This window comes from Lycium barbarum, chromosome 7, assembly GCF_019175385.1.
Source record: "Lycium barbarum isolate Lr01 chromosome 7, ASM1917538v2, whole genome shotgun sequence".
Lineage (NCBI taxonomy): Eukaryota > Viridiplantae > Streptophyta > Magnoliopsida > Solanales > Solanaceae > Lycium > Lycium barbarum.
In genome coordinates this window covers 121,631,895-121,657,859 of record NC_083343.1, presented here as the reverse complement: position 1 = coordinate 121,657,859, position 25,965 = coordinate 121,631,895, and the positions used below count along the sequence as shown (strand labels likewise).

At 33.8% G+C, this 25,965-nt stretch overlaps 2 protein-coding genes across 2 annotated transcripts; one reads left to right on the top strand and one right to left on the bottom strand.

Moving 5' to 3' along the window:
- Window positions 1-2,713: 2,713 nt before the first annotated feature.
- Window positions 2,714-12,163, bottom strand: LOC132601857 (uncharacterized). Its single transcript, XM_060314915.1, has 2 exons — window positions 11,583-12,163; window positions 2,714-2,825 (listed from the first exon to the last, which is right to left on the bottom strand). Exons 1-2 carry the CDS (start codon window positions 12,161-12,163, stop codon window positions 2,714-2,716), a joined length of 693 nt encoding a protein of 230 aa, XP_060170898.1.
- Window positions 12,164-18,968: 6,805 nt separating this feature from the next.
- On the top strand, window positions 18,969-21,456 carry LOC132604062 (LIM domain-containing protein WLIM1-like). The gene is made up of 5 exons (XM_060317386.1): window positions 18,969-19,241; window positions 20,005-20,101; window positions 20,181-20,215; window positions 20,302-20,391; window positions 21,102-21,456. Exons 1-5 carry the CDS (start codon window positions 19,107-19,109, stop codon window positions 21,303-21,305), a joined length of 561 nt encoding a protein of 186 aa, XP_060173369.1. The 5' UTR covers window positions 18,969-19,106; the 3' UTR covers window positions 21,306-21,456.
- Window positions 21,457-25,965: the final 4,509 nt, after the last annotated feature.

The following is a 25,965-nucleotide window of genomic DNA, read 5'->3' as shown; positions in this document are numbered from 1 at the left end:
GATTGGTCTGCAAGCGAAAATATCAAGGCTGCGAATGGATGCTCCGTGGTAAGGAAACTGCTGAAAAGATGTGGACTATTTCAAAGTTCTACACAAAGCACACTTGTGATATGGGTGAACTCCCAGATGATCATTGCAATCTAGATACCAATATGATTTCTCGTGTGTTAGTTGGCGACATTGGAAAAAACCCAAGGTATCCTCTTCGCCTATGTTCATTTTATTTTTGGTGTTAATATAATGTTCCTTGTTCCTATATGCTGATATTTCAACTCTTTCAGGTACCCTATTAAAGATTGTATTACAGCCGTCCTGAAAGTATATAGCAAAACTATTACTAGGAGGAAGGCGTATCTTGGGCGTAGGCATGCACATGAGATGGTCTACGGCAATTGGGAGGGCTCTTTCAAGAAGTTGCCGAGATACATGGCGGCTTTACAACACTTCAATCATGGTACTGTTGTTGAATGGAAGCTCAAATCGAAACCTGGTGTGCCCGGTAATATTTTTGATTTTGTGTTTTGGGCATTCAAACCATGCATTGATGGTTTTGCTCATTGTCGGCCTGTAATATCAATAGATGGAACACATGTGTACGGGAAGTATGACATAAAGCTACTAATAGCAGTTGGAATGGATACAAATGGAGCTATATTCCCTCTAGCTTTTGCAATTGCAGCTAATGGGAGCATTAGTACGTGGGGTATGTTTTTGGACTACTTAAGGCAACACGTTATTAAGGATCGCATGGGAATCTGTGTGATATCAGACAGAAATGCTGGCATATTGCACAATATGTTCAATTTGCAGGGGTGATAGCCACTGTTTGCCTACCATCGTTATTGTTTAAGGCATTTGAAGGCAAACTTCCAAAAGGCATATCGAATCCCAGCACTTTGCAATTGGATGTGGGCGGCTGCAACAGAGCATCAGGAGAAGAAGTTTAACCTGCAGATGGACATTATTAGGCGGGCGAATGAGGAAGCCTTCCACTGGTTGAATGCAATTGATAAAGACAAATGGACATTACACCAGGATGAAGGTAGGCGATAGGGTATGCTGACAACAAATAGCTCTGAGTCATTCAACGGCTTGTTGAAATCTGCACGCGGACTACCCGTCACCGCAATGGTTGTTGACATCCAATTTTGTCCCTCTTTTATTTAATTTACTCGGGTTTCTAAATTTACTGACGAGATAAATACTTTATTTTTTACAATATTTTATTGCTACTACTATTAATATCACTACTTTTATTTTCAACATTATGAGCATTACTTTATCACAAATGTTAAACGGTTAGTCATCGTTTCGTTTTCGGGTTTGGGCTCGTTAAATTAATTACAAGACAACGCTTTATTAAATCATTATTTTTTCTATATATTAATTGTCTTCGCATAATATATGTTGTACTAGTTATTAAATTAGAAGTCCAAGAATAATTAAATAGAGGGGAAAGACCAACAATTTCAGCCAAATAAATAGCCCAAATAATCAGCCCACACGTTTTAATCCAACCAGTCCATGTCTTCAACAGACCAGCCCACATTATTCCCTACCCAAAAACAATTCAGCCCATTACACATTTTAAACCCGACCCGGTCCAACCCATTTCCCCTTCACCCTTTAACCTAATCCCTAATCCCTTTTCTCTTACTCTTTTTCCTTCACCCGCCGCCCTCACTCTTTTCTCTCTCATCTCTCTCGTCTCACCTCCGCTCTCCCTCTCACGCTCTCACCCACTCTCCCCTGTCCCCCACGTTCTCTGTCATCTCCACTTCCCCTTGTTCTCGCACCCCGCTCCATCTCCACTTACCCCTGTCCCCCACGTCTCTGCCATCTCCACTTCCCCTTGTCCCCCACGTCTATCTCTCCCACGCTCCCTCCACTCGCTACACCCCGCTCCTCTTCCTCTTCCATTTAAAACCCTAATCACATTCCTATAAATGGGGGATGAGTAAGAAACTCGATGAACAAGGATCTGGAATGACAAAACCCCCTACAAAACACAAGTTTTAATCATAAAAGAGAGCCTTACCCAAAAAATAACAGTTAATGTATCACTCTATTTTTATTTTGGTCTGAAGCCTTAATTACTTTAATCGGTTTCGAGCTCGTCGTGTTCGAGTAGATTCGTGACCATCGACACCCACTTCACTGCACCCACAAAAGGTCAGTGTGTTCTTTTCTTTCAAATCTGAAGTTCCTAGTATGTTCGTGTGTGTTGTTGTTTCAGTCGGTTTAATTTCATTTTAGCAGCTTAGTGTCATTATGCATGTTCATGTTTAATGAGTCCAGGTTCGATTTAGTAATTAATAATGTTTGTATGTCCGTGCCTTAATTCGGTTTAGTTTCAGTTTGGTAATTAACAGCATCTGTATGTTTATGTCTTACTTTAGTTTAGTTTTCAGCTTTACTTAGTTATATGGTACTTTGGGTTAGAATATGTGTCGTTTGATAATTATGCCTTTTCGATCCGATCTCAGATTAGCTTTAGCTTAGTTTCCTAATATAAGGTGGTCCAGTTGATCTGTGTGTATGCAAGATTGTTGGTTATATATACAAAATTCTATCCACGTTAAAGGAGTAGCTAACTGATTTTGAGCATGTTTTGGACTGTTGTATGCTGTGATTGATATACCTAGATGGTTTGAAAGTATAATCATACTTGTTTAGACTACATCCGCGCATATAAACCCATGTGATAGATCTGTTAACCCATGACCTGGTTGATCTTTCCCTTGTGCGTTAAGTGTCCAGCACTGTGATCTTGATTGCCACTCAAAATGCTATTTGATTTCTTTCCCTGACACCCTGATTGCCATCTGAAAGGAAAACATTAACATTAAAAGAATCAGGATCTGCCCTCTTGGGATGTTAAAGGAGAACTTAGGATTCTAAGAAGGGAATATGCTTTGTTGAAGTGCAATATCCCCTTGTCTATCTCTAATGATATTAGAAAGGCCTGTACTGTCAATCTAAAATTTGGTTCTGCCCTCTTTGTTTTTCCTTGTTGCATTCTTCTGCCATCAGACATTTGTATGTGCCCTGTTGAACATGAACCCAGTAGTCATATTTGATTACTCACACTGCCTGAATGCTGCTTCCCTTTGATATTCAGTGTTCTGTATGTTTACCTCCTGTTTCCTTCATGTTACTGTGTGATTTTCCTTTTACATCTGCTTGTTGATCCTCGCTTGTGTTCCCTTACTTTCATCATCTGTCTACAAACTCTGGTTCCTCTATGAATTAGTTGAGCCAAATTTAGCTTATGAAGGTCCTGTACGATTTAAATATATGCCTACGATTGTCTAAGTGTGATTCTTATGTCTGCAGTGTCTGACCCTGTTATTCAAGGCTTATGACAATCTTGCTTGCATTATATACCTATTAGCACTATTTGTGTATCGAATTTGGAGGATTTGAACCCATCATTGCATATGATCTTTGTCTCATCTTCATCAGTGTTAAATATGCATACATCTTGTTCCATTAATCAGTTTCTTGGTTTCTAAACTTATAGATAATCTTATGGAAAATGCTATGCAAATATGACACATGTGTCTTGCCTAGAATGAAACCAGGAATCCTAGCATACCATGTTTGATCCCCTTTCCCCTGTACCTATACATGTTTCTTCTTCAGAAAATCCTTGTTTGCTGCCTTAAATACATTGTATGAACCTGCAAAGGGATTGTTTCCCTTTGAGTTATCAAAACCAGATCACTCAGCTTATACATCTATTTGTTAAGGGAATCTGATAGATTATCCCATCTCTATCTGTACACATTCAGTGGACTACACCAAATGCTCATGACTCCATCATTAGACACTGGTTATAATGTCTAGCAAGATTAGTGCACCACTGTTCATGACCTCATTATTAGACACTTGTTATAACGTTGTTTGTCCTAACCTGATCAGTGTATTACTGTGGGTTGTCCTCCCCTTTCCATGCACATTTGATGTTCACCCTGACTAAGTATAAGTCCCTGTACAGATGAATGTTTGGTTTGGTCATTAAGATACTAAGATAACTATGGTGAAGAGGTTATCATTTGGGCTGTCTGCCGTCATGCGTTCAATTGCTTTGTCATGTGTATTTGATCTGAATTCCTATGCTTAGTTGACATTATAAAAACTATTACATGATAATTCGTTTGATTCATGCCTTGATGAGTGATCTACAAGATCTAGCAGTTATGTTAATTGGTAGCAATTAAGTCTGCTTGCTAGTTAGATATATGTTCATCTCACCTTTCTTTGTTGCTAATCTAGAGAATGTTCTCATGAATATCGCTGAGTGCATGCTGGATTTCTAAGGTTTGATTATTGCAACACACGCAATGCACTGGTTCGGGTACTTGTGAGACTATAGAGTATATATTTTCTCTTACCTTTACTGGGCAGCAGTTTATTAGATTATTGTGTTTGGTTCTATTTGAGTACAATAAGTCACTAGAGATGATGATAAAATAGTTAACCTGTCCGCTGGATTAGTTGATATTCTGTGTGCTAATTGATTCAAGTAGCCCCATGAAACATGTTAGATTTCTGCATCTATTCAGCTTTACATGCTAAGTATACTTGTATCGATTATGTATATGTATGTATACGACAGGTATACTTTAGCCAATACATCCTTATGAATGTACATTGCATAAGATATACCTAAATATACACAATATATACACAATCTACTGATCTGTTTTGAGTGTATATTTCATGTGTTTAGTTTTATTCATCGATCATGTACTAATCCTTTTCTTTTGTTTTTATGCATGACCATCGCCTACGAGTCCGAGAGACTCGTTCTTCTTCCGCATATGGCGTTGGGCTAAAAGCCCAACATGACTCTTCTCCTGTCCTGTCCACGGCAAAAAATAACAAAATACAAGTTCTGGACCAAGGCCCAATAGACAGTAACATCCCGCAGCGGCAATACAAAGGAATTTATTGGGCCTAAGCCCAATAGACGTGAACAGTTCGCAGCAATTGGGCCTTACTAAATGGGTCAGATTCATTTAACCTTTTCCTCTCTTCCTTATTCTTATTGTTGTGTATTTTATTTGCTTTGTATAACTAACATTTGTACTTGTTAATTAAGATAAACTTTAGTAACATTAAGGGTTTTAGTTTAGTAATGGGTAGTTAATTCCACAAATCACATTCACTTCTATTTTTAAAATTATTTATAGTATCTGTAATATATATTTTTTTAGAATAATTGATTTTCAAAATAGCATGACTACATATTTTGGCTAAAGGAATCATAATTTATGCTTACTATCTTAGAAGTTTAAAACGTCACGAATTTTTACATAACGTTAGCTTATTCTAAAAAATAAAAGGCAAATTAGTTTCAACGGATAACTTTTTCACTTTAGTTTCTTTCCAACACCTGAAATACATATTTGTTTAAAACAACTTTCGCACAATATACATTAAACTAATAGTCTTTCTATAAAACCTTTAAGCTTTATTTAATATTAATCTCACAATAACTCTTTTTAATTTGTGAGTCGGCATAAACTCACTTTTCCCAAATACATATAAACATTACATGTTCTGCTTCTTTTAGTTTATTTTAACTAAACTCTTTTATGCAACTATTATTTTCTACAAGTTTTACTTTAAATAACTTTAACAATACTTACAAGGTATTTTCTTAAATATTCAAATATTTACATCCATATTTTAGCCTTAATTAAATAACATAAGTCCGGTCGGTCAACCATTATTAATGGGTCTTAAAGCATGCCTAATACCTTCCCTTTAGACTAATTGAACCCTTACCTAGAATCTTTTGGTTTCGTAGACTTTACAATAATATCAACTTTAGATAACTACTTTAATAAACTTTAGGTGCCCTAATTCACCGTAAATAATTAGGTGGCGACTCCTTAAAACAAACAAAAAATAGAAATCACTAATATGTTGTACTTCTACTTTAACCCGGTTAAAATGGGGTATAACAATGGTGAGAATGACATTTAAGCAGGTTGTGGAGCGGTTCGTCACTAGATCAAAAGAGGCCAAAGCATATGCAGCAGAAGGTCTAAGATGGATGACAAAACCGTCAAAACTGTTCGAGTACCACAAATATAAGGCTCAGAAACATGACCGGATGGAGTACAACCCTGCAAAGCGCATATTTGAACTCACAACAAGTGTGCACCAAGGTAAAGGAGGTAACGTCCACACAATTTGTGAGATTCCAAGAACATGCACATGCGACAAGTGGCAATCATATCACGTGGCATGTTCTCATGCCTTCAAGTGTTTTATCACAATGGGAAAGAACGTCTCCTCTTACATGGCTGAGGAATATACAGTTGAAAATTATGCAAGAACGTATGCTGGAAGGTTCTACCCACTTGGCAGTGAGAGTTATTGGCCACCGGATCTAATTTCAATGGTTGAAAATAAAGCATTTATCCGTAAATTCGGAAAGAGTGCATACTCGCGTATTCATAATGAAATGGATGTTCCACCGGGGAGATACACTCGAAAATGCTCATTTTGCAATTATGTTGGTCATGATAAGCGCAAGTGTCCCTTACGGCATGGTGGTCAAACTACATCTCGCGGTGGAAGTACCTCTCGTGGTGGAGGAAACTTTCGTGGTGGAAGTACCTCTAGTGGTGGTGGCACATCTAGCGGTGGTGGCGGAAGATCAACTCAAGGGCATTAATTGATGAATATTTTTTAAGTTTTTTTCTTACTTTGATGATTGTATTTTAAAAAGTTTGGCTTTCTTATTAATTAGTATGTTAAGTATTTTCATCTACTCAAGGTTATGAATGAATGATGCAATTTAATTAAGTTTTTTTTTTTTTGTATGAATGCTGCCATTTTGACTAACTTTTGATTAATTATTAATGAACAAGTTTAAGTATTCGTAAAGAACTTCAAGCTAATGTCACCGAGCCTTCAAACGAAAATGGCGGTCGAGCACTTTCCAGCCACTAAAACGGTCATCCGAACTTTTGCGTATCCTTGATGTATTGATCCTACCTTATTAATCGCACAAAAATAAGTAGGGTTCTATATAAAATATTGAAGTTTCGGGGTCCCGAAGCATGATTAATATATGGTCAAAATACGTTAAAAAGTGTAATGGAAGAAGGGTTAACCAAAAGGGCCGAAAAAAAGGGGGGGCACTATAGCGTAGTAAATTACTGCGCTATAGCACTTAACGGAGCCGTTCCCGTTAAGTGCTTTAGCGCAGTAATTTGCTGCGCTAAAGACATTTTGGTAACTTTTTTTTTATTGGGTATTTTGGTTCAAAATGTTTTTTTTTTTGGGCATTTTGGTTCCGGACTCCGTCATTTTCCGGAATTAAAACCTTGGCGCTACATACGCGAAATACAATACCCCACCCTCCACGCAGCTTGGGATATACCCCACTCCCCCCAACCCACTTAAACGTTATTTCCACATTTTTCCTCCTCTCTCTCCATCATTGTTTATTCCCAAGTTGATTTGTTCTCTCAACTTGGGAATAAACTTTTCGATTGCTTCAATAATCACAGTTTTATCATTTTTTCTTGCCAATTTCTTCAAATTTGTAGCATAAATCAGTGTGCCTTTTGTTATGATTATTAACTAAAGTAATTTTTTGTTGTAAAAGACGTTGAATGGCACTGACATTTGTTTACCTCTACTTTTTGTTTTGGGGAAATGAAGTTGGCACTGTGAAGCTTGTCATCTCCTTATAGAATTTCAGTATTTTAACATTCTAGTACTCATGTTAGATTCCAAACGAACATGAGAAAATAAGTAAGAAATTCACTTGTTTTCCAAGAACACATTTTCTATGAAAACATTTTCCATGGAAAACATTTTCCGCTATACCGAACACACCCTTAGTCTGGTTGTTATCAGCTGCCTAATTCAGGACTGGGCATAGTTTGGGCAACATCCAAATCCAAATCGAGGTTTGAATGTTTTAGTACCCGTTTGACCATGAGGATTATTCACTTTATTTAAAAATCATTGTTTGGCCATAAAAATTTCAAATACAACTTCAAATTGTATTTGAAATTTGAAAAACACCTAAAATCTTATTTTCACTTTTTTTCAACTTTCAGTTTATGGACATTGCATTTTATTTTTTATTTTTCCAATTTTATCCTAAATTTTTTATTTTTACAAAATGACTCCATTTATATCAGTCACCAAACTACTCAATGCTTTACTACCCATTACCCAATATTCTAAACTTCATAGAAAAACTTGACATTCTTTGGAAGTTGATCAGTTTGAAAATAAAAATACTAATAAGCATTGGAGTTAATGAATGTGACTTTTATATATTGCATAAACTAATAAGGATTAGAGTTATGAAACGTGTTGGATAGAGGGAAAAAATAATAAGGATGGTAAATTAGTCAAAATAGGTGGTTTGCTAGTTTTTAGAAATTGGAGGGCATAAATCATATGTCATGTTTTTTTAGGAAAAATACATTCAAACACCAAATAATATTTGAAAAACTATAACCAAACACAACTCTATCTTCAACTCGGACTTCAAAAATTTCAAATAAAGTGAAAATATTTTGGGTTCTATGGCCAAACACCTACTTAGATTTTTAGTTTGAATTTCAGATTAAGGATTTGATTCTAGATTTAACTTTTAAAAATTTTGAATTTTGGATTGGATTTCGGCTTTGGGACTTTGGATCTTCAGATATTCAAAAATTCAAATTTTTTATACCTTTATATTTCCTACCATATACATTTGGTCAAATACCTAATACTAAGTCCAAAACCCTACTAAATCAGTCAATATATTCTATTAGGCTAATGAATAGTACAAATTGAGATGTATTTATTGTGACCTTATTTTTCATTGTAATTTGAGGAGTTGTGGCACTGAGTCCTCAAGGAAGCATATTTATTGATATTTAAATTGCGTATAATTTATAAGGATTTAGTAGCAGTAAACTTGAGCATATATGAACTATTAAGTATTCTATCTAGACATGATTCTACTTTGTTTAGATTAAGATATTCTAGATAATGGTTTCATTGCTTGAATAGTTCGAATAAGAAAAGACTTTTGATTGGAAGCGTGAAACAGGCTAAGCATTTTATTCGAACATATATAAAGCCAGAATGGATAGTTTTGTGTCTATTGCCAGTTCTTCCTCCTGAATTGAGACCGATCATTCATATAAATGGGGGTAGACTAATGGGCTTAGATATTAATGAACTCTGGAACTGGCTAAGCATTTTATTCGAATAAATATAAAAGCAAGAATGGATAGTTTTGTGTCTATTACCAGTTCTTCCTCCTGAGTTGAGACTGGTCATTCATGTAAATGGAGGGTAAACTAATGAGCTTAGATATTAATGAACTCTGTAGAAGAGTTATCTATCAAAACAACACCCTTACCGATCTATAAACAACAAGTAGATCTACACCTGGAGAATTAGTACTAGTTGTGGATACACTTCTTGATAATGGAATCCGGGACAACTGATGAAGGACGGTCATAATAAAGTTTACAAGTCATTTTCTGATGTAATTGAAGGCAAAGAAGGAAGATTTCGTGAGACTCTACTTGACAAACGAGTCGATTATTCAGGGTGTTACGTCATTGTAGTGGGTCCTTCACTGAACATTTTGTTTGGATGATTATGGTGAGAATGAACTTAATAATTCCTCATTTATTTCTGTAAGAAGAAAAAGCTCAACTTGTAGACCCAAAATCGAAAATCCAAATAACCAAATCAAATTAAAACCGACCTTGAGAAAAACGATCCAGTCAAATTTATTTGGATTGAATTTTAATTTTAATTTTTTGAATTCGAAAGTCGAAAATCCAAACTAAAGTTTTCATATCAATCCAAACTGCCCGAACGTTCACCCCTAGCCGAGTCACTTATTAGATAAACACGAAACGCGTATTATGTATTAACCCAACTGCCTTCTATTTTAGTATCCAATCTAAATTGTATTTCCCATGTGGAAAATGAAGACCGCTGTATGGATTATTAAATTAAAGCGAACGCTGAATAGAAAGCAAAATATGGTGGCAGTAGGTAAATGTCATACTTTATACTATTTACTAATCCAATTATTACTCTAGTTTAATATTAATGATGCCACAAACATGATTTTGTCAATATTGAAGCTGCAGCATTTAAAACAGCTACCATCCTCAAATTAATCCACTCTCAAGTGGGACTATCTTCTAAAATTCAAAAACACGTGGGCTGCTTTTTTGATCTAAAATTGGCAAGAGCTTCATTTGAATGCGATGGAATGTTTGAACAACTAATGTTTGATGATAATTAAAGAAGAAGAGATTATTTTGTTATATGCTATAAGACGCAAATAAAAGAAAGTTGCCATTCTTTTTCATGGAATTAGAGTTGATTTTTTTTGTTAAATGAGGCTCGTATATTAACGGAACTTTGAGATCATGGAGCATTTGAGCTAAACAAAAAGTGATTAAGAAATCCTTTTTTTTGGCGCATTGAAAAATTGGCTAAACAAAGTTCTTAAATTCTTTTATAATCAACATGGTTTAAATCTGCTAGTAGAAGAAACTTCAATTCCTTTAGTGCGTTCTCTCATATTATCAAATCTTTTGCATCTTTGTGGACTTCATTTGCCAAAAGATCTGCACATTAGTTCGCCTCTCCAAATATATTTGATTGTGTTTTTATTGACTTCCAACAGATATGTATAATCTTCGAAATGGATGCATGACACTTTACGTTCCATTTATATAAAAGCTCAAATTACTAAAATTTAGATCGACTTAGGTCGTAAATAATTATGAACTGACCTTAAACTCAGTTAAACTGTTTTCATGACACCACATAATAGTTTTTTCGATTTCCCATCCTAAACCAGTTGGTTTTATGTTGATTGTCACTATAATATCGGATCAGAGTCATATTATTACTAAAAAATAAGTAAATGTGTGATCATTCAGGTAACGAAATAATTGCAAATACCTTTATTACAGTAAAGATAACATAATCAATCGGAATTGAAAAATAAAAAAATATTTCAGATAATATCTAAAATAACAAATAATACATATGAAACCAATCGTCCTGACAAAAAAATATTTTATTCTGGGTTGTCTTTCTTATGAGCTTTCCGGTCTGTCAAATGATAGGTATTTTGATGCATATACATAAACTATAAGCAAATCATTGGATTCTCTCTCCCAAACCATAGTGAACTGAGAATTCATTTAGATACATATAAGAATACACAAAATATTTGATTTCCATGAACTTTAAAAAGACGTACAATTCAAGAACACATTAATAGAGGTTCTTCTAATGTACATATATGGTCAGAAGAACACGTTAATTTTAAGAGTTGACTGAATTTCTAGTCCAACTCAATAATACAAGATTTACATATCAATAAAAGAATTTTTAAGTCATTAAAGAAATGTCCAAATAGGAAAACCAAGGAAAAATATGCACAACAAAAAAATGAGGATGATCTTCATCAACTGCTCTTATGGCCATGTTTTCCAGCAAGCAATTTATGATATTTTGGTTCTTCACGGATTGTAACTTTTTTTTCACCCGATTTTCTCATATACTTCCTTTTCGTCCTTCTTGAGCTAGCTTTTATGGTCGGTATTGTGTACCATCCAATTGATGTACACAATATTGCAAAACACCTTCCATAAACAGCTAAAAATACCAATATTAAGATTATAGCCAATGGCATATAATAAGTTGGCTTCTTGAAATTTGCCAACTTCAAATTCCTTAAAAATTTCCTTCTCCTCGATTCTACTTTTCGTTCTTGATCAATTTCACTAGCTGGAATATTTGACACCTCGTGAATGGTCTTCTTATCGACGAACTCTGAGTTCTTCTTGATCATTTGTTTGTCATCATCAGTGTCACTTGATGATGTTTGATTTTTGTCCTTCAATTTGACAACAATGGGCTTGATTGAATTTGAATTCGAGAAAACGAAACGAACAAAAGAGATATCATCAGATCCCATTTGGGTATAAATTTCTTGTTTTTTTTCTTCAAGATTGGCTAAAAGTGCTGAAAATTTGTCTAGGCCACGGTCTGCATAAGGATTATATCTACTATTTTTGGTTCTTGACAATGAAGTTCTTTTTGATGATCTTTTTGGAGTTGAACAAGGGCTTAATGTTTCCATATCATTATCTTCTTCTTGATGATGAAAATTTCCACAAATAAAATGATTGAACATTTAGTGGGAAAATACAAAGAGATTATAGGGAGATTTCGGATTGATTTTGTTTTGGAGTGATCACTTTAATGTTGAATTCAATTTGAGACTTTATATAAAAAAGAGATGGTGCATAAGCTTATTTATAAGAGTTCATTTGGAAGACTAGATCCAAAAGAGGGGGAATATAGAAATAGTCAACTCAAAAGAGAGGGCTTGAACACTTCTTAATTAATCTATTTCTTTTTTGGCTATTCAATAAGGGATTATATATATATATATATATATATATATATATATATATATATATATATATATATATATATATATATATATTTCGTGGAATGTTCTATGAGATATTGGGGTTCGTTTGACTATTAAATCCTTGTAAAAGAGGTATACCTGTGGCACGTTGAAATAATTTAATGTACACTTCTACGAATTTAGGATATTATAAAATGAAGTCTTGGAGGAGGGGTTTGAAACTTTTGAATTGGTCAAAAACACTACAAAATTGAGATGTAGTCTAATTATAATAAAAGGAATACTATTATAGTAGCGACAAAGTAGATATTGTGAAATTGTAAAGAGATAATTATACAATTGAAATGTTTTTATTCACGAACTCCTTGTTTCTATTCACGGATTCCTTGTTTTTCAAATTGAAAAATCTGGGTCAACTTATTAATACGAAAAGAATATTTGAAAAAATGAAAAGCATGCTTTATCGGAAGAAACGTAAACATTATATTAAAATGGTTCAAGCTAACCGCGAAGTAAGTTTGTTTGAAAAAACTTAGTGTTTTTTCATACTTTGACCAACGATTAGTCGTGTGTCAAGACTCCGAAACGTCAATATTTTATATAGAACCTGATATTTTTTTCTGCGTACAATAATGTAGGCCCAATACATCAAGGATACGTAGACGTTCAGATCGTCATTTTAGGGGTTGAAAAGGTGCCTGAAGTAAGTATTTACTAGATTTGGTTAAAAATATTTATTTGTTAAGAAATCACTTAATATGCATAAATAATTTATCCAAAGTAAACTGACTTTTCTAGAATTCAAAATCCATAAATTAAAAATTTTGAATCCGCCTAAGCTTTTATGTATTATTAATTAAAAAATAGAGGAGTCCGTAATTCCAAAGACCTACATTTGACTACTCTACATGTACAATTGAGAACAATGATTGAAATTGTAATTTGTTGACTAAGGAGCTGATGAATAAAAAGTTGAATTTCAGGGCCTCTCATTCACGCACAAATTTCGTGCGTGAAAGGCCAAACTGTTATTTTTGCAGTTTGGTCCTTTCGCGCACTAAATTAGTGCGTGAAACCTACTTATGTTTTTTTTTTTTTGTGTTAGTTTGGTTCAATTTTTTTTTTTTTTGTCCTACAAAAGTCGGGGATTCATGATATTTCATAATTTACATCTCAATTCATTAAATTAGGCTATCCGTATAATTTTCATCGCACTTCATTAAATTAGGCAATGTCCTCAGGTAAAGGTGGATGTAGATCGATAGGAGATCACCCGACCCCGTTCCGTTAACTTAGGAAAAATGATTTATGTATATGTATCTGATTAGACACCCAAATAAACTAAAGCTTGACAGAGAACGTTGAAGTAGATGGTTTGGTTAGTTGTGACTTGGGTTTGAACCTATATGACAAAGTTTTTTTTGTTTTTTGTTTTATAATTTTAATACTTTCACTATAACCGTAATTTCATTTTTTATAGAGCTTCATCTAATGCTATATCCAGCTTCTCACGCTATTAGTCCGCTACGAAGCTACTTGCCAGTCGTCACATGAAGTTCTTTGGCGTCCAACGAGGCAACTACGGCCAACAATTTTGTGGTGTTCTCGTTGTCTTTAAATCCTAGATGTGTCTTTGCCCTCGCGTGTTTGAGAGGCTTATTATTTACACAGAACTAAGTCTGAACCGGAGCTAGTATAGAATGTACAGATTCAGCAGAATTCAGTAAGTTTGGTCCAAATTTTATACTATATATTTGTTCAGCAATTACTGAATATGTGGATTTCAAATCACGAATTGTCTCTGATTATTAAGTCATGTTATATGTTCAAATTCACGTAGATAATTACGAGATTACTAAAGTTGAATAAAAAACATTCAGTCTATTCAGCAAAGTTTTGGAACTAACCAAGGGAAGGGGACCTTTCAACGGTCCAACGACCAATCAACCCATAATGTTAAACTTATTTTTGGAAAATTTATAATTTTAGTTTCTTAATTATTGATAAATTCTAGTTTTCATTTTTAGCTTAAAATACGATTAAAATCATTATATTTGTGAGACATTATGATTGGAAGGAGCAAAAGTGAATTGTCCTATTAATTTAATGTTCTACTATATTAATTACTGTAAATCTGTAATAGAGCAAGCTATGATTCCTTTTTTCAAACACTGTTAATAATAACTATTCCAATTCCTCGAGGACCTCCTTTTCTATTTTTAAAGAGTTAATGATAAAAAATATACGTGCATTATCACTTTTTGTGAGTTTCACAAATTAACCATCAATTGTTCGCTTTTTCTATCTGAACTATCACTATTTATATGTTAAAACGCACCTCGAAACTAATTAGGCTAATTATCAATTGTTCCCTTTTTTTTACTTGAACTATCTATCACCTAGGTGTCTTTTAATACAGATATGGTGATAGTTCGGATAAAAAAGAAAACAACTGATAATTTTGTTGTGAAACTCAAAAAAAAAAAAAAAAAAGTGATATTTCATATTACTATTATCTCCTTTTTAAAAGTAGTGCACATCCTGTACCAAACGTGGTGCCTTGTATTAATTAGAGTGATGTACATAAATACACGTACACAAATAGCAGCTATCACAATCATTTTTTATTTCCAGAGGGGGGAAAAACTGCAAAAGACTCATCTATTGATCAATATTCATTTACTTTTTTTATTTTATTATTATTGTAGAACATGTGCACAAATTAAGACAAGTCTTGGATCTACACAACCCAGTCTTTCTTTTCGAACTTGCCTATCAATTAGTTAAAGCGACAACACAAGCCTAGTCCTCATATAATGCTTCAAATTTAAAAATTAAATTAAGATCACATGCAACCCAAGTCAGCCAGTTATTATTGAACAAATTTCAAGGGAAACTGAAGGTGAAGTACAACCTATACAAGTTCATGACACTCAATAGTTCTTCACTGCTTGGTCATGTCTTGTTCTACACCTGTACCTTGGACTTTTCATATCATTACAAGAAAAAAAGAGGAAAAAGCTGTCACTAATTGTATTTAATTATTATAGATTAGCAATGAATTATCAGAAAGTCGTGTTAATGACAGATAAGCGATGAATTCTATAGCATAAATGCCATTTTTTTAATATGTATCATTAAAGATCTAGATAGTCAAATAGTTTTATGCATAGTTGGATAGATGATCAATGAAAAGATAGTGTGGAGTCGCCAGATCAATATTGCATAAAGTATCTGCTTTGCCTTTCTATTTTTTGGGTTTAACTAGCCAATATCCAAAGCTCATTGACCGGTCGAATTCAGACTCACGCCGGATAGGTTTATAATGTGAAGTGTTCCCTACCGGAAGCTTAATCATTTTCAAGATTTGAAGTTGAGACTTTTAGTTAAGGATGGAGGAATTTCAAAGCTATTGGGCTTTTTGCACTAATAATGTGAGTCCTCAGCTAAATAAAGAGTTTTATCACTGGGCTATCTTTCTTCTGGTCATTACTCCAGCACAAGAGAATTCTCTACTCATTTTTCTTACAGCTCGTTACCATAGTGCTTGTTCATTCATTAGGCTTCTTCCATTCAAGAAAAGGTAGTGTTTCTTTGATAAATAACGTCTTGAAGTGAAGACATTATTGAAGGAAAGAAATGGCGGGTTAATTAATTGCATTTGGTGGGAGATGCAGGACATGTCTTAACCGCAAGTGCATTCGCTATTTGCGCGATTCCATCCTAAATTCCACCAAATTGAATTCCAAAAGTCTTCATTAATTAATTAATATAATATTAACTGCACTTCCTATACCACTATGATTCCGTTAAAATTCGTCTACGACATTTTGTGTTTACATCTATATTGATTTATCAGTAATGATCAGGTGACAAATTGATGTGAAAATGTGTATTCGTTAATTATGATTTAGATATAGCAAGTTTCATTAGGTATTAGTGTAAACACCGAATATGAATAAATTCGTACTTTATGATTTTATTTAATCTTGTACTACAAGTTCTATTTTTCAGTTTATATATAGTTGTTAATTTGTCAATTAACCACAGTGAATCTATATGCGGTTTATCTCGAACAATAATGGTTTCCTCAATATCACTAATTTTTAAAACTATTTTGGCCCTTTAAAATTAAATCTTTTCATCATATTTATCATAAGAAAACTGTCCTTTACCTGAGTAGTTATAGCTTCACCAAACTTTACTGATTTAAAGAAAATTGATCCCTTCTGTATGAAGATAGCTTCCATGATTTAATGCTGGCTACTTAATCAAGGACCTTAACTTCACTTTTGTGAACAACTTTGAAAATCTCCCTCTCTTTTTTTTTTTTTTTCATCTCGAAATTAACCATATTATAGCATTTTATTAAATTTTAGTCGAGTCCAACATAATAGCAAGAGAATAATCAAGATTAGAATTTATAAATTAAAATTCAAAAGATGGATAAACTCCATTTATTTATGTGGCAAAGTGTAGTTTGTGGTAGGTCTATTTCAAATAGTTAAGGCTAAATTGACCCTTTTTTATTTGAGTTGGAGCAACTGCTGGTTGAAAGGGCATTTTGACTTGCTTGGCTGACGCTACGGACATTTTTTTAGCTATTTGATTAATGATAAAAGCATTTTTATTTTAATTCATTTCAAATAATTCATGAGCAAAACTAACCCGTTTTTCTCTTTAATAGCAAAATTATGCGGAGGTTTATACAGGCGATTTCAACTAGCTTGGGATGGATGGGTAGTTAATTGATATTCAAAAGATGGATAAGAACTACATTGACATATCAATTTATGATAGGGGCATGAGCCCCCCTTTGGATGGGGAATTTGAATTTGAAAATCTATCCAACTGAACTGTCTGCATATGATAAGAACTACATTGACATATCAATCTATCCTGACAGCTTTATTTTTTTCATTTTAATGACAAGAATATGGTCCACTCCAAAGCAACCAAATAATTCAAAAAGAAAAGTGAAAAAAGTCCCATTTTGAAATGATTGTGTAAATTTCCAAAAGTTTTTTACTGTCATAATAACAATTGAAGCAGTAAAGAGAAATTAAAGTTGCATTTTACCAATTGGGCTTCAACACGGCAGGTGAACTTTGATGGCTGTGTAAGTAACAATCATGACTAATTACTTCATTCTCATTTTTCGCTATTTTATTTCATGTCATTAACTATCCGCAAACGTAAATTTCACCGATTAGTAGGCGTTTGGACAAGCGATTTCATGTCATGATTTTATGTTATGAGATGAAATCAGCGTTTCGACATTCAAATCATCCAAAAAATCATGAATTGAAATTTCAAATCATGATTTCAAAATTTTTAAATGTAAAACTTAATCCATAAGTTTAAATTTTATTTTAAAAAAAAACCATAAGTTGGTAGATATTTTTAACAATTACTCCCATCAATCATTTACCAACCTCATTAACCTCTACCAACCTTTATTTATGTTCTAACTTCTGCCAAGTCATAGTTATATTACTATTCATGTTAAATTTTCTTTTTTATTAAATTAAAGTTTAATCAATTCATGTTATATTTTTTAGAAAGGTCTTCTAGTAGCATATTAATTTTGTTATGAACTATGATTTGCTCATTTGGTAAGATTGCATAAGAATTGAGAAAGTTTTGATAGTTTTCACAACTTGTGGGGTTTTTATGTCCATAAGAAAAAATACAACTTAAGAAATCCAAATTACATGTCCAAACATGATTTCATCTCATGATTTCAAATTATGTCCAAATGGCTCCTTAGAATATTAGAGAAGCAAAAATTCGATAAAAGGAAGCTTGATGCAAAAGATTTCACTAAGCGTATGGTCCAGGAAGGGACATATGATATTAATTTATTACATATAATCTTGCTTTACACTTTACATAAGGAAGTTTTCATAATTTAAATTTGTATTCTTCTGGTCACTTGACGATAACATTTATCATTACTCTCAGGATCAAGTGAAAACTTGATACAATATAGCTCGGTGCACAAAGATCCTGTCAAAAGAACCCCTCCCCCCCTCCCCCGGCTCTCAGCGTCTAGCCCGCGAAAGGGTTAGACCATATTGGTCTACTATACACAATCTTACTTTGCATTTTCGTTTATGAATGTTTTATAGTTTAAACTCGTGATCTTATCATCATCACTAGATGACAACTTTTACCGTTAGTCCCAAGATCAAGTAAAACTCCATATAGCGAAACTTGGTATATATAAATCCCGCTTAGCTTCTGATCCACAAAAAGGTCGGACCACATTAGTCTCTAATAAGTAATCTTACTTTGTATTTCTAAAAATGTTTTCATAATTTAAACTCGTGATCTTCTCATCATCTGACGATAACTTTTATGTATATATATACACACTCAAAATGACAAAGTTGAGTAAAAATTTCAAGAAATTTAGATAGAAAAGGACTTAAGTGGGGTAGTTGGATGCTTCATAGTGGGGACAAAAAGACAGTCAAATGTCCATTTCTCAATTAGTTACATTCCTCCTTTTTTGCCTCACCATAATAATTTATCTTCCTTCTTCTCTCTTATCTTGCCTCTATTCTCCTCTCAAACTAACTCCAAGTGCTCTGTAGGAAATAGGCTCAAAAGAGACTTTCTTGGTACCCCTAAAAACTTGCAAATGGCTTTTGCAGGAACAACACAAAAATGTATGGCATGTGAAAAGACGGTGTATTTGGTTGACAAATTAACTGCAGATAACAGAGTCTATCATAAAGCTTGCTTCAGATGCCATCATTGCAAGGGTACTCTTAAGGTTTGTCTTTTTTTTTTTTTTTTGTTCTTTTTTACTTAAACACTTTCTGGTTTAGACTTGTAACTAGTAGATAGTGTCCATAAATGTCATAAAAAGTATTAAAGCATAGTGAACATCAATAGGAGTTTCTCTTGAAGCAATAACGCATTGATCTAATTGTCACCGGAGTTATAAGGACTATCTACGTTGATTCGTTTCTGCCAATAAGCCCCAGTTTTCTCACAAGAATATTCGAAAATATGAACTACTTAGTTTCTTTACATTCTGTTTTCTTCTAAGCCAATCCAGGAGCGCTCATTGTTCAAATTTGTGTTCAAGTATTTCAATCTTTTCTTGATAAGCATAGTGTCCAGACCATCTTGCACGCACCTTGATTAATTTTATGGAATACCTGCTACCTACCATCATTATAGGTATCACGTAATTCTATCCACCAAAGCCTGGACATATGAAATAAATCACCTGCTAGTAGTTTTTGCTCCGCTGAAATTTGAACTTGAAATATTCTCAACCTACTTTATTGACCACAAGGCCACGCCCTTGGGTAATGTAATACGCAGTTTTTTACATTTCGTTTTTCTTCTAAGCCAATCCAGCAGAGTTCATTTTTCAGATTTGTGTTTAGTATTTCATTTTTTTTTTTTTTTGACAAAAACATATCAGAAGGATTTCACAAAAGAAAGTAGATGTTAGAATTCTTGATCCAATTTTCCAACTTAGTATCAGTACTTAATATTGTTCAATACATTCAATTATGTTGCAGCTTAGCAACTACAATTCCTTTGAGGGAGTTCTTTACTGTAGACCTCACTTTGATCAGCTCTTCAAAAGAACTGGAAGTTTGGACAAAAGCTTTGAAGGTACTTAGAAAAAAAGTGCATAATTCCAAATCAAATTTTGTGTATTAGAAAATTTACTGATACATTTTAATTATTCCAGGAACACCAAAAATTGTGAAGCCAGAGAAAGATGAGGTAATTGACATTGAATTACTCATGATTGTCATTATATCAGAGGATATTTTGTGATTTGACTAATATATGTTGAATATTTGATACAGAAACCACAAGCAGCTAAAGTTTCAAGCATGTTTGTTGGAACAAGGGATAAATGTTTTGGCTGCAAGAATACTGTTTATCCAACAGAAAAGGTACAATAAGTTAGCAATATTTTGGCAACAATTTGTTAAATAATTCATTGCTAGTAAATATAGGTAGATTTTTCATGTGAACTGCTATTTTTTATATGCAGTTTTCTAGAGGATGTAAAAGAACCAAATGTTACTAGTATTTGATGGATCAGTATTTGAGAAGAGGAGATTTGTTTCTTTTGAATAATACAACAACAACATACCCAGTGAACAAATTGGGTTTGGGGCAATATAAATATTTATTTTACACGTTCTTAAATTAAAAGGTATTCAAATTCAAATGGATGGCTATTAATAGGTGTCTATTGTAAAAGATAAGTCATAATTCCATCTCCCTCTCTTTAGTCCTCTCAGCAAATCACAAATGGCTATAAACTTGAATTCCGTCGGCTTTTTAAAATCTCAGAGGAATTTAGCCTCCATCCACGCAGCTGTAACAACATAAGTGTGAGGCTTAAATTGCTTAAGGACATTGAATACACTATAAAAGTCCGTTTATTTCTTCCCTATATTTTGTCTAACACCAAATGTGTATTGATCTTTCAACCATTAAGATAAAATGTAATCTGATTGCGTGTTTATAGGGAGCCAGATCTAAGGCAGGTTTTTCGGATTCAATTGAATCTATTGCTTTCGGCTTTAACTATGTATACATATACGCACACACGGAAAAAAAAAAATCTAAATTCTTGATTTGCCTATGTTTATAGGTATCTGTGAATGGAACACCATACCACAAAAGCTGTTTCAAATGCAGCCATGGAGGCTGTGTAATTAGCCCATCCAACTATATCGCGCACGAGGGACGCCTCTACTGCAAGCATCATCATGTTCAACTGATCAGGGAGAAAGGAAACTTAAGCCAGCTCGAGGGTGATCATGACAAGACTTCAGTTAGAACAACAGAATCATAAACTCCCAACAGTATATCATGTAGTTTTTCATCCTTTAATTTTTCTTCTTGGATTTTCACTGTCTGCTTTATTAATTCAAGAATATGAATAACGGTTATGTAGAAGAGGACTTATAGCAACTTCCATAAATGTACTTAGTTTTTCTAGCCTATTTTTCTCTCTTCTTCTTACACAAATTTGATTCTGAATCATATTCTTCTTGTTTATGTTAACTTTTTACTTTTGCTTCTTGTTCATCACATATGTTGTTGAACTGTTGGGTGCTATAACTAGTCCATCAAAAAATTTAAAATACCCCTCATCTTGTGTTTTCACGGTTTACTTTTCCATATGCTGAATTACTCAGTGAAAAACTTGAATTCGCCATTAATTCCGGAAGATTTCACGGAGACACCTAAATTACTTGATCCACCTAGTGTAGCTGATTTAGCAAGTTCATTTCCAGTTATATTGCCTTCCATGTAGCAGCCTACAAGTCGGTACCTAATAGACTGAACCTATTCCACGAACCTATGAAATGTAGGAACTTATTTTTTAGTTTGTTCATCGAAATAAATATACACAGATGATATGAGTGAGGTTTGCTCTAGTGATAAAGTCACGGGTGGATCCAAGATTTTAAGTTAGAGGACATAAAGTTTCATTTGGTTTCAAAGGAACCCAAATTGATTATATTTAGAGTTAAAACAAATCAGTTTTCATCACTAGACTAATTGTAAGTCTTACCTACCCTAGATGTGTGTTCAATTCTCATAGTCCCACTCTAATGAATTTATTAATGATTTTACTAGTCATGAAGTTTTCAAGCATAAAAAAATAAAATAAAAAAATGAGTAGTTATTGCGGTATAATATCTTGATATTATTTGATATTATTTGGTAGCATATTTGTAGGGAGATAATTACCATATATTAGTTAGTTTCCTTGTTTCACTAATTACCATATATTAGTTAGTTTTCTTGTTTCACTAGGGTTCAAGATTGTATCCTATATATATTCTCTCTTGGTGAATGAATGGACAAGTCAAGATTGTATAGTTTCTACATGGTATCATAGCCACACGGTTTTTTTCTTCTCTTCATCGTAAATTTCCATGGCCGGTGATGCCGTACCTCCTCCACCACCACCCAAAATTGAGTCTAATTCTCCCTATTTTCTCGGTCCTCAAAACCGATCCGGGGACTATATCACGTCTACTCGTTTCAAGGGCGACAATTTTGATGAATGGGCAGCCGACATACAAACGGCGTTGGAGGCACGACGTAAATTTGAGTTCTTGGACGGCACTATCACTGAACCGCAGCCTCCTTGTACAAAGTCCGATTGGACTGCAATTAACGCAATGTTAATCTCTTGGATCACAAATATCATTGATGCTGATGTCAAATCTTCCTTGTCAAAATTTAGGGAGGTAAAACCCTTTTGGGATCGCCTTAAAAGGAGGTTCGCGCAGACTAATGGACCACGAGTTCAACAGCTTCGGTCTTCCCTGGCTAAATGTGAACAAACCAAAACCATGTCAGTGCCCGTATATTACGGAAAATTACATGCTCTATGGCAAGAATTGGATCATCATGAGCCCCTGATTTCTTGTACTTGTTGCTCCGTCACACGTTTCAACATCTTCACAATTGGCAGACATTTTTACCAAAGCTCTCGGCAAAACTCAGTTTGACTTGCTTCCCAAGTTGGGCATTTTTGATTCCCATGCTCCTACTTGAGGGGAGGTATTGCGGTATAATATCTTGATATTATTTGGTAGCATATTTGTAGGGAGATAATTATCATATATTAGTTAGTTTCCTTGTTTCACTAATTACCATATATTAGTTAGTTTCCTTATTTCACTAGGATCTTAGTTTCCTTGTTTTACTAGGATCTTAATTTCCTTGTTTCACTAGGGTTCAAGATTGTATCATATATATATTCTCTCTTGGTGAATGAATGGACAAGTCAAGATTGTATAGTTTCTACAGTAGTGACATTGACAATAGAGGTGCAGAATTTTGGTTAATTAATCCAAGCTAAGCAAGGATACCGTTTTAGAAAATAACAGAGGTGAAGGCTAAACACCGTGACAAAGGAAATTCTAAAAAGCAAAAGAATGTCAAAATATGTAACAAATGACAATTAAAGGAAAGTGGAAAAGTTTGAAACTACTATAAAAGAGCACATAAATAAATATTAGCAAAAGATAAAACTTATGATTTAAAGCATGTTATGACAACAAGTCGAAATATAGTTAGAGCCTTTATTTGTCTTCAACTTATATTAAATGCAGTTAGTATAAATTTTATAATAATTGTTATGTTTGTTTAATTGTTAATTAGAAAAATGTTATAAAATAAAACTGAGTACTAGAATTAAGAAACAATAAAGGCACAAAGAGTGAGAGAAACGAGCAGTAGTACTATTACTTTTCTTTCACAATTTTGGGATGCCATTTTCATTTACAGAGCATGGCTATTTATAGCCTAATGAAACTTGGCTAGAGGAGTTGCTACAGTGATAGCCAACATGGCATCCACATGTCATCCATATTTGTTCAGAACACTCCCCCTTGAATGTCCATGTAAATTAAAAATTCTACTGAAAGAAAAGTATACATATTTATTTGTAATACGCATTGCTTGCTGCCTCATTAAAAACCTTACCAGGAAAATTCAATGGGACAAAATCAACGTATCCCAATCTTGGATATTAGTTTCTCAAATGTTGAGGTTGACAATGCCTTAGTGAACATATCCACTAAGTTATCACTTGAGCGAACTAGTTGAACATTTATTTCACCCTTCTTTTGAAGATCATGAGTAAAAAAGAATTTTGGTGAAATATGTTTTGTTCTGTCTCCTTTAAAGTATCCTCCTCTTAGTTGAGCTACACATGCAACATTGTCTTCGTATAATGTTGTTGGAGTATTCCTCTCCAATGAAAGGCCACATGTATCCTGAATGTGTTGAGTAATTGATCTCAACCAAACACATTCTCGACTTGCTTCGTAAATGGCTATTATCTCTGCATGATTTGAAGAAGTAGCAACCATAGTTTGTTTTGTTGAACGCCATGATATAACCATACCTCCACATGTAAATAAATAACTTGTCTGGGATCGACCTTTATGTGGATCAGACAAATATCCTGCATCTGCATAACCAATTAGTTGTGAATTGGATTCATTTGAATAAAACAGTCTCATATCGATGGTCCGCCATAGGTATCTGAATATATGCTTAATACCATTCCAGTGTCTTCTTGTTGCGGAAGAACTAAATCTTACTAATAAGCTTACAGAGAAAACTATATTTGGCCGAGAATTATTGGCAAGATACATTAATGCCCCAATTGCACTGAGATATTGTAACACCCCGTACTTTTAATGAAAGTTTTGACCACGATCCTAGACTTAGAACATCAGATAAAGAATGTGGGAATTGAATTTTTTCCGTTAAGTTGTGATATGGTGGTTTACGCCCATGAACAGTGGTCGTATTTCAATTTACGACCATGAACAGTGCCCGTAAACTGAAACCAAGAATTTCTGAACATTCTGGAATTTGACATTTTGAGGTCATATGGTTAAATACGGACCGTATTTCACTTTACGGCCCGTATTTCAAAACGTGTTTGGATTTTGGGAAAACTTCCTTGATGAAAGCTGTAGAGCATTGAAATACATTTCCAACGGTATCTTACGGGGGTCAAACGGACATCTGTGCAAAGAGTTATGGTCATTTTACTGAAGAGAGACAGTGCAGTCCATATGGCAGAATACGGACCGTATTGCAGTTTACGGCCCGTAAACTTGAAATACGGCCAGCACAGTGCTGGACGTAAACTGCATTTTCCAAAACATTATATGTTCGTTTATATCAGTTCAAGTCATTATTTTTCATTCCCTCAAACCCTAAAACGACCTCCTACTCTCCTCCAACATCAAGAACACCAAGGTAAGTCCATTCCAATTATTCCAACTCAATTCTAACATATATCCTTGTAATCTAAACAAGAAATAATCATTCCTAATCTAGGGTTTTCAAGAAAACCCATCTCAAGATTCAAGAATCAAGATTTAGGAAATCTTTTTCAAAATCCAAGTCTTTAATTCAAGTTTTGGAGCAACTAAGGTATGTAGAACTTCCATCCACATGAGGGAATCTCTATGTTCTTCCCCATGCTTCGTTTCCTTGATATCCATGAAGTTCAAATCTTAGGGCACTAAATCCAACATATTGGTAGCCCGTATTTAAGTATTTATGTACATGAATTTTGTATCTATATTCGTTGTTGTATTCCTAATCTTCCATTACGGTTATTAGGAACCCTAGCTGAATTCATAAATCATGAATTCTTCCTCATGTGTTCTCATTATGTTCATATGAAACTTAATGATTTTAGTTTGCAAGTTACAAGCGTGTTTCCAAGTCAATTACAAATATATGATTATGAACTATTGTTATTACTCATGCATCAAAAACATGTTTTGCAAGACGATGACAAGTTATCTTATGAAACTATATTTACAAGTTATGATTTATGAAAACCATGTACAAGCAAGTTATGATTTATGAAAACCATGTACAAGCAAGTTATGATTTATGAAAACCATGTACAAGCAAGTTATGATTCATGAAAACCATGTACAAGCAAGTTATGATTTATG

Excerpts from the sequence above, each read along its gene's own strand:
- LOC132601857 (XM_060314915.1), bottom strand. The coding sequence starts at position 12,163 with ATGGAAACATTAAGCCCTTGTTCAACTCCAAAAAGATCATCAAAAAGA. Across the intron at positions 2,826-11,582 it reads TCAAGAAGGACGAAAAGGAA|ATGGCAATCAGGGTGTCAGG; the intron begins GTATATGAGAAA and ends TTTTCCTTTCAG.
- LOC132604062 (XM_060317386.1), top strand. The coding sequence starts at position 19,107 with ATGGCTTTTGCAGGAACAACACAAAAATGTATGGCATGTGAAAAGACG. Across the intron at positions 19,242-20,004 it reads ATTGCAAGGGTACTCTTAAG|CTTAGCAACTACAATTCCTT; the intron begins GTTTGTCTTTTT and ends ATTATGTTGCAG. Across the intron at positions 20,102-20,180 it reads TTTGGACAAAAGCTTTGAAG|GAACACCAAAAATTGTGAAG; the intron begins GTACTTAGAAAA and ends TAATTATTCCAG.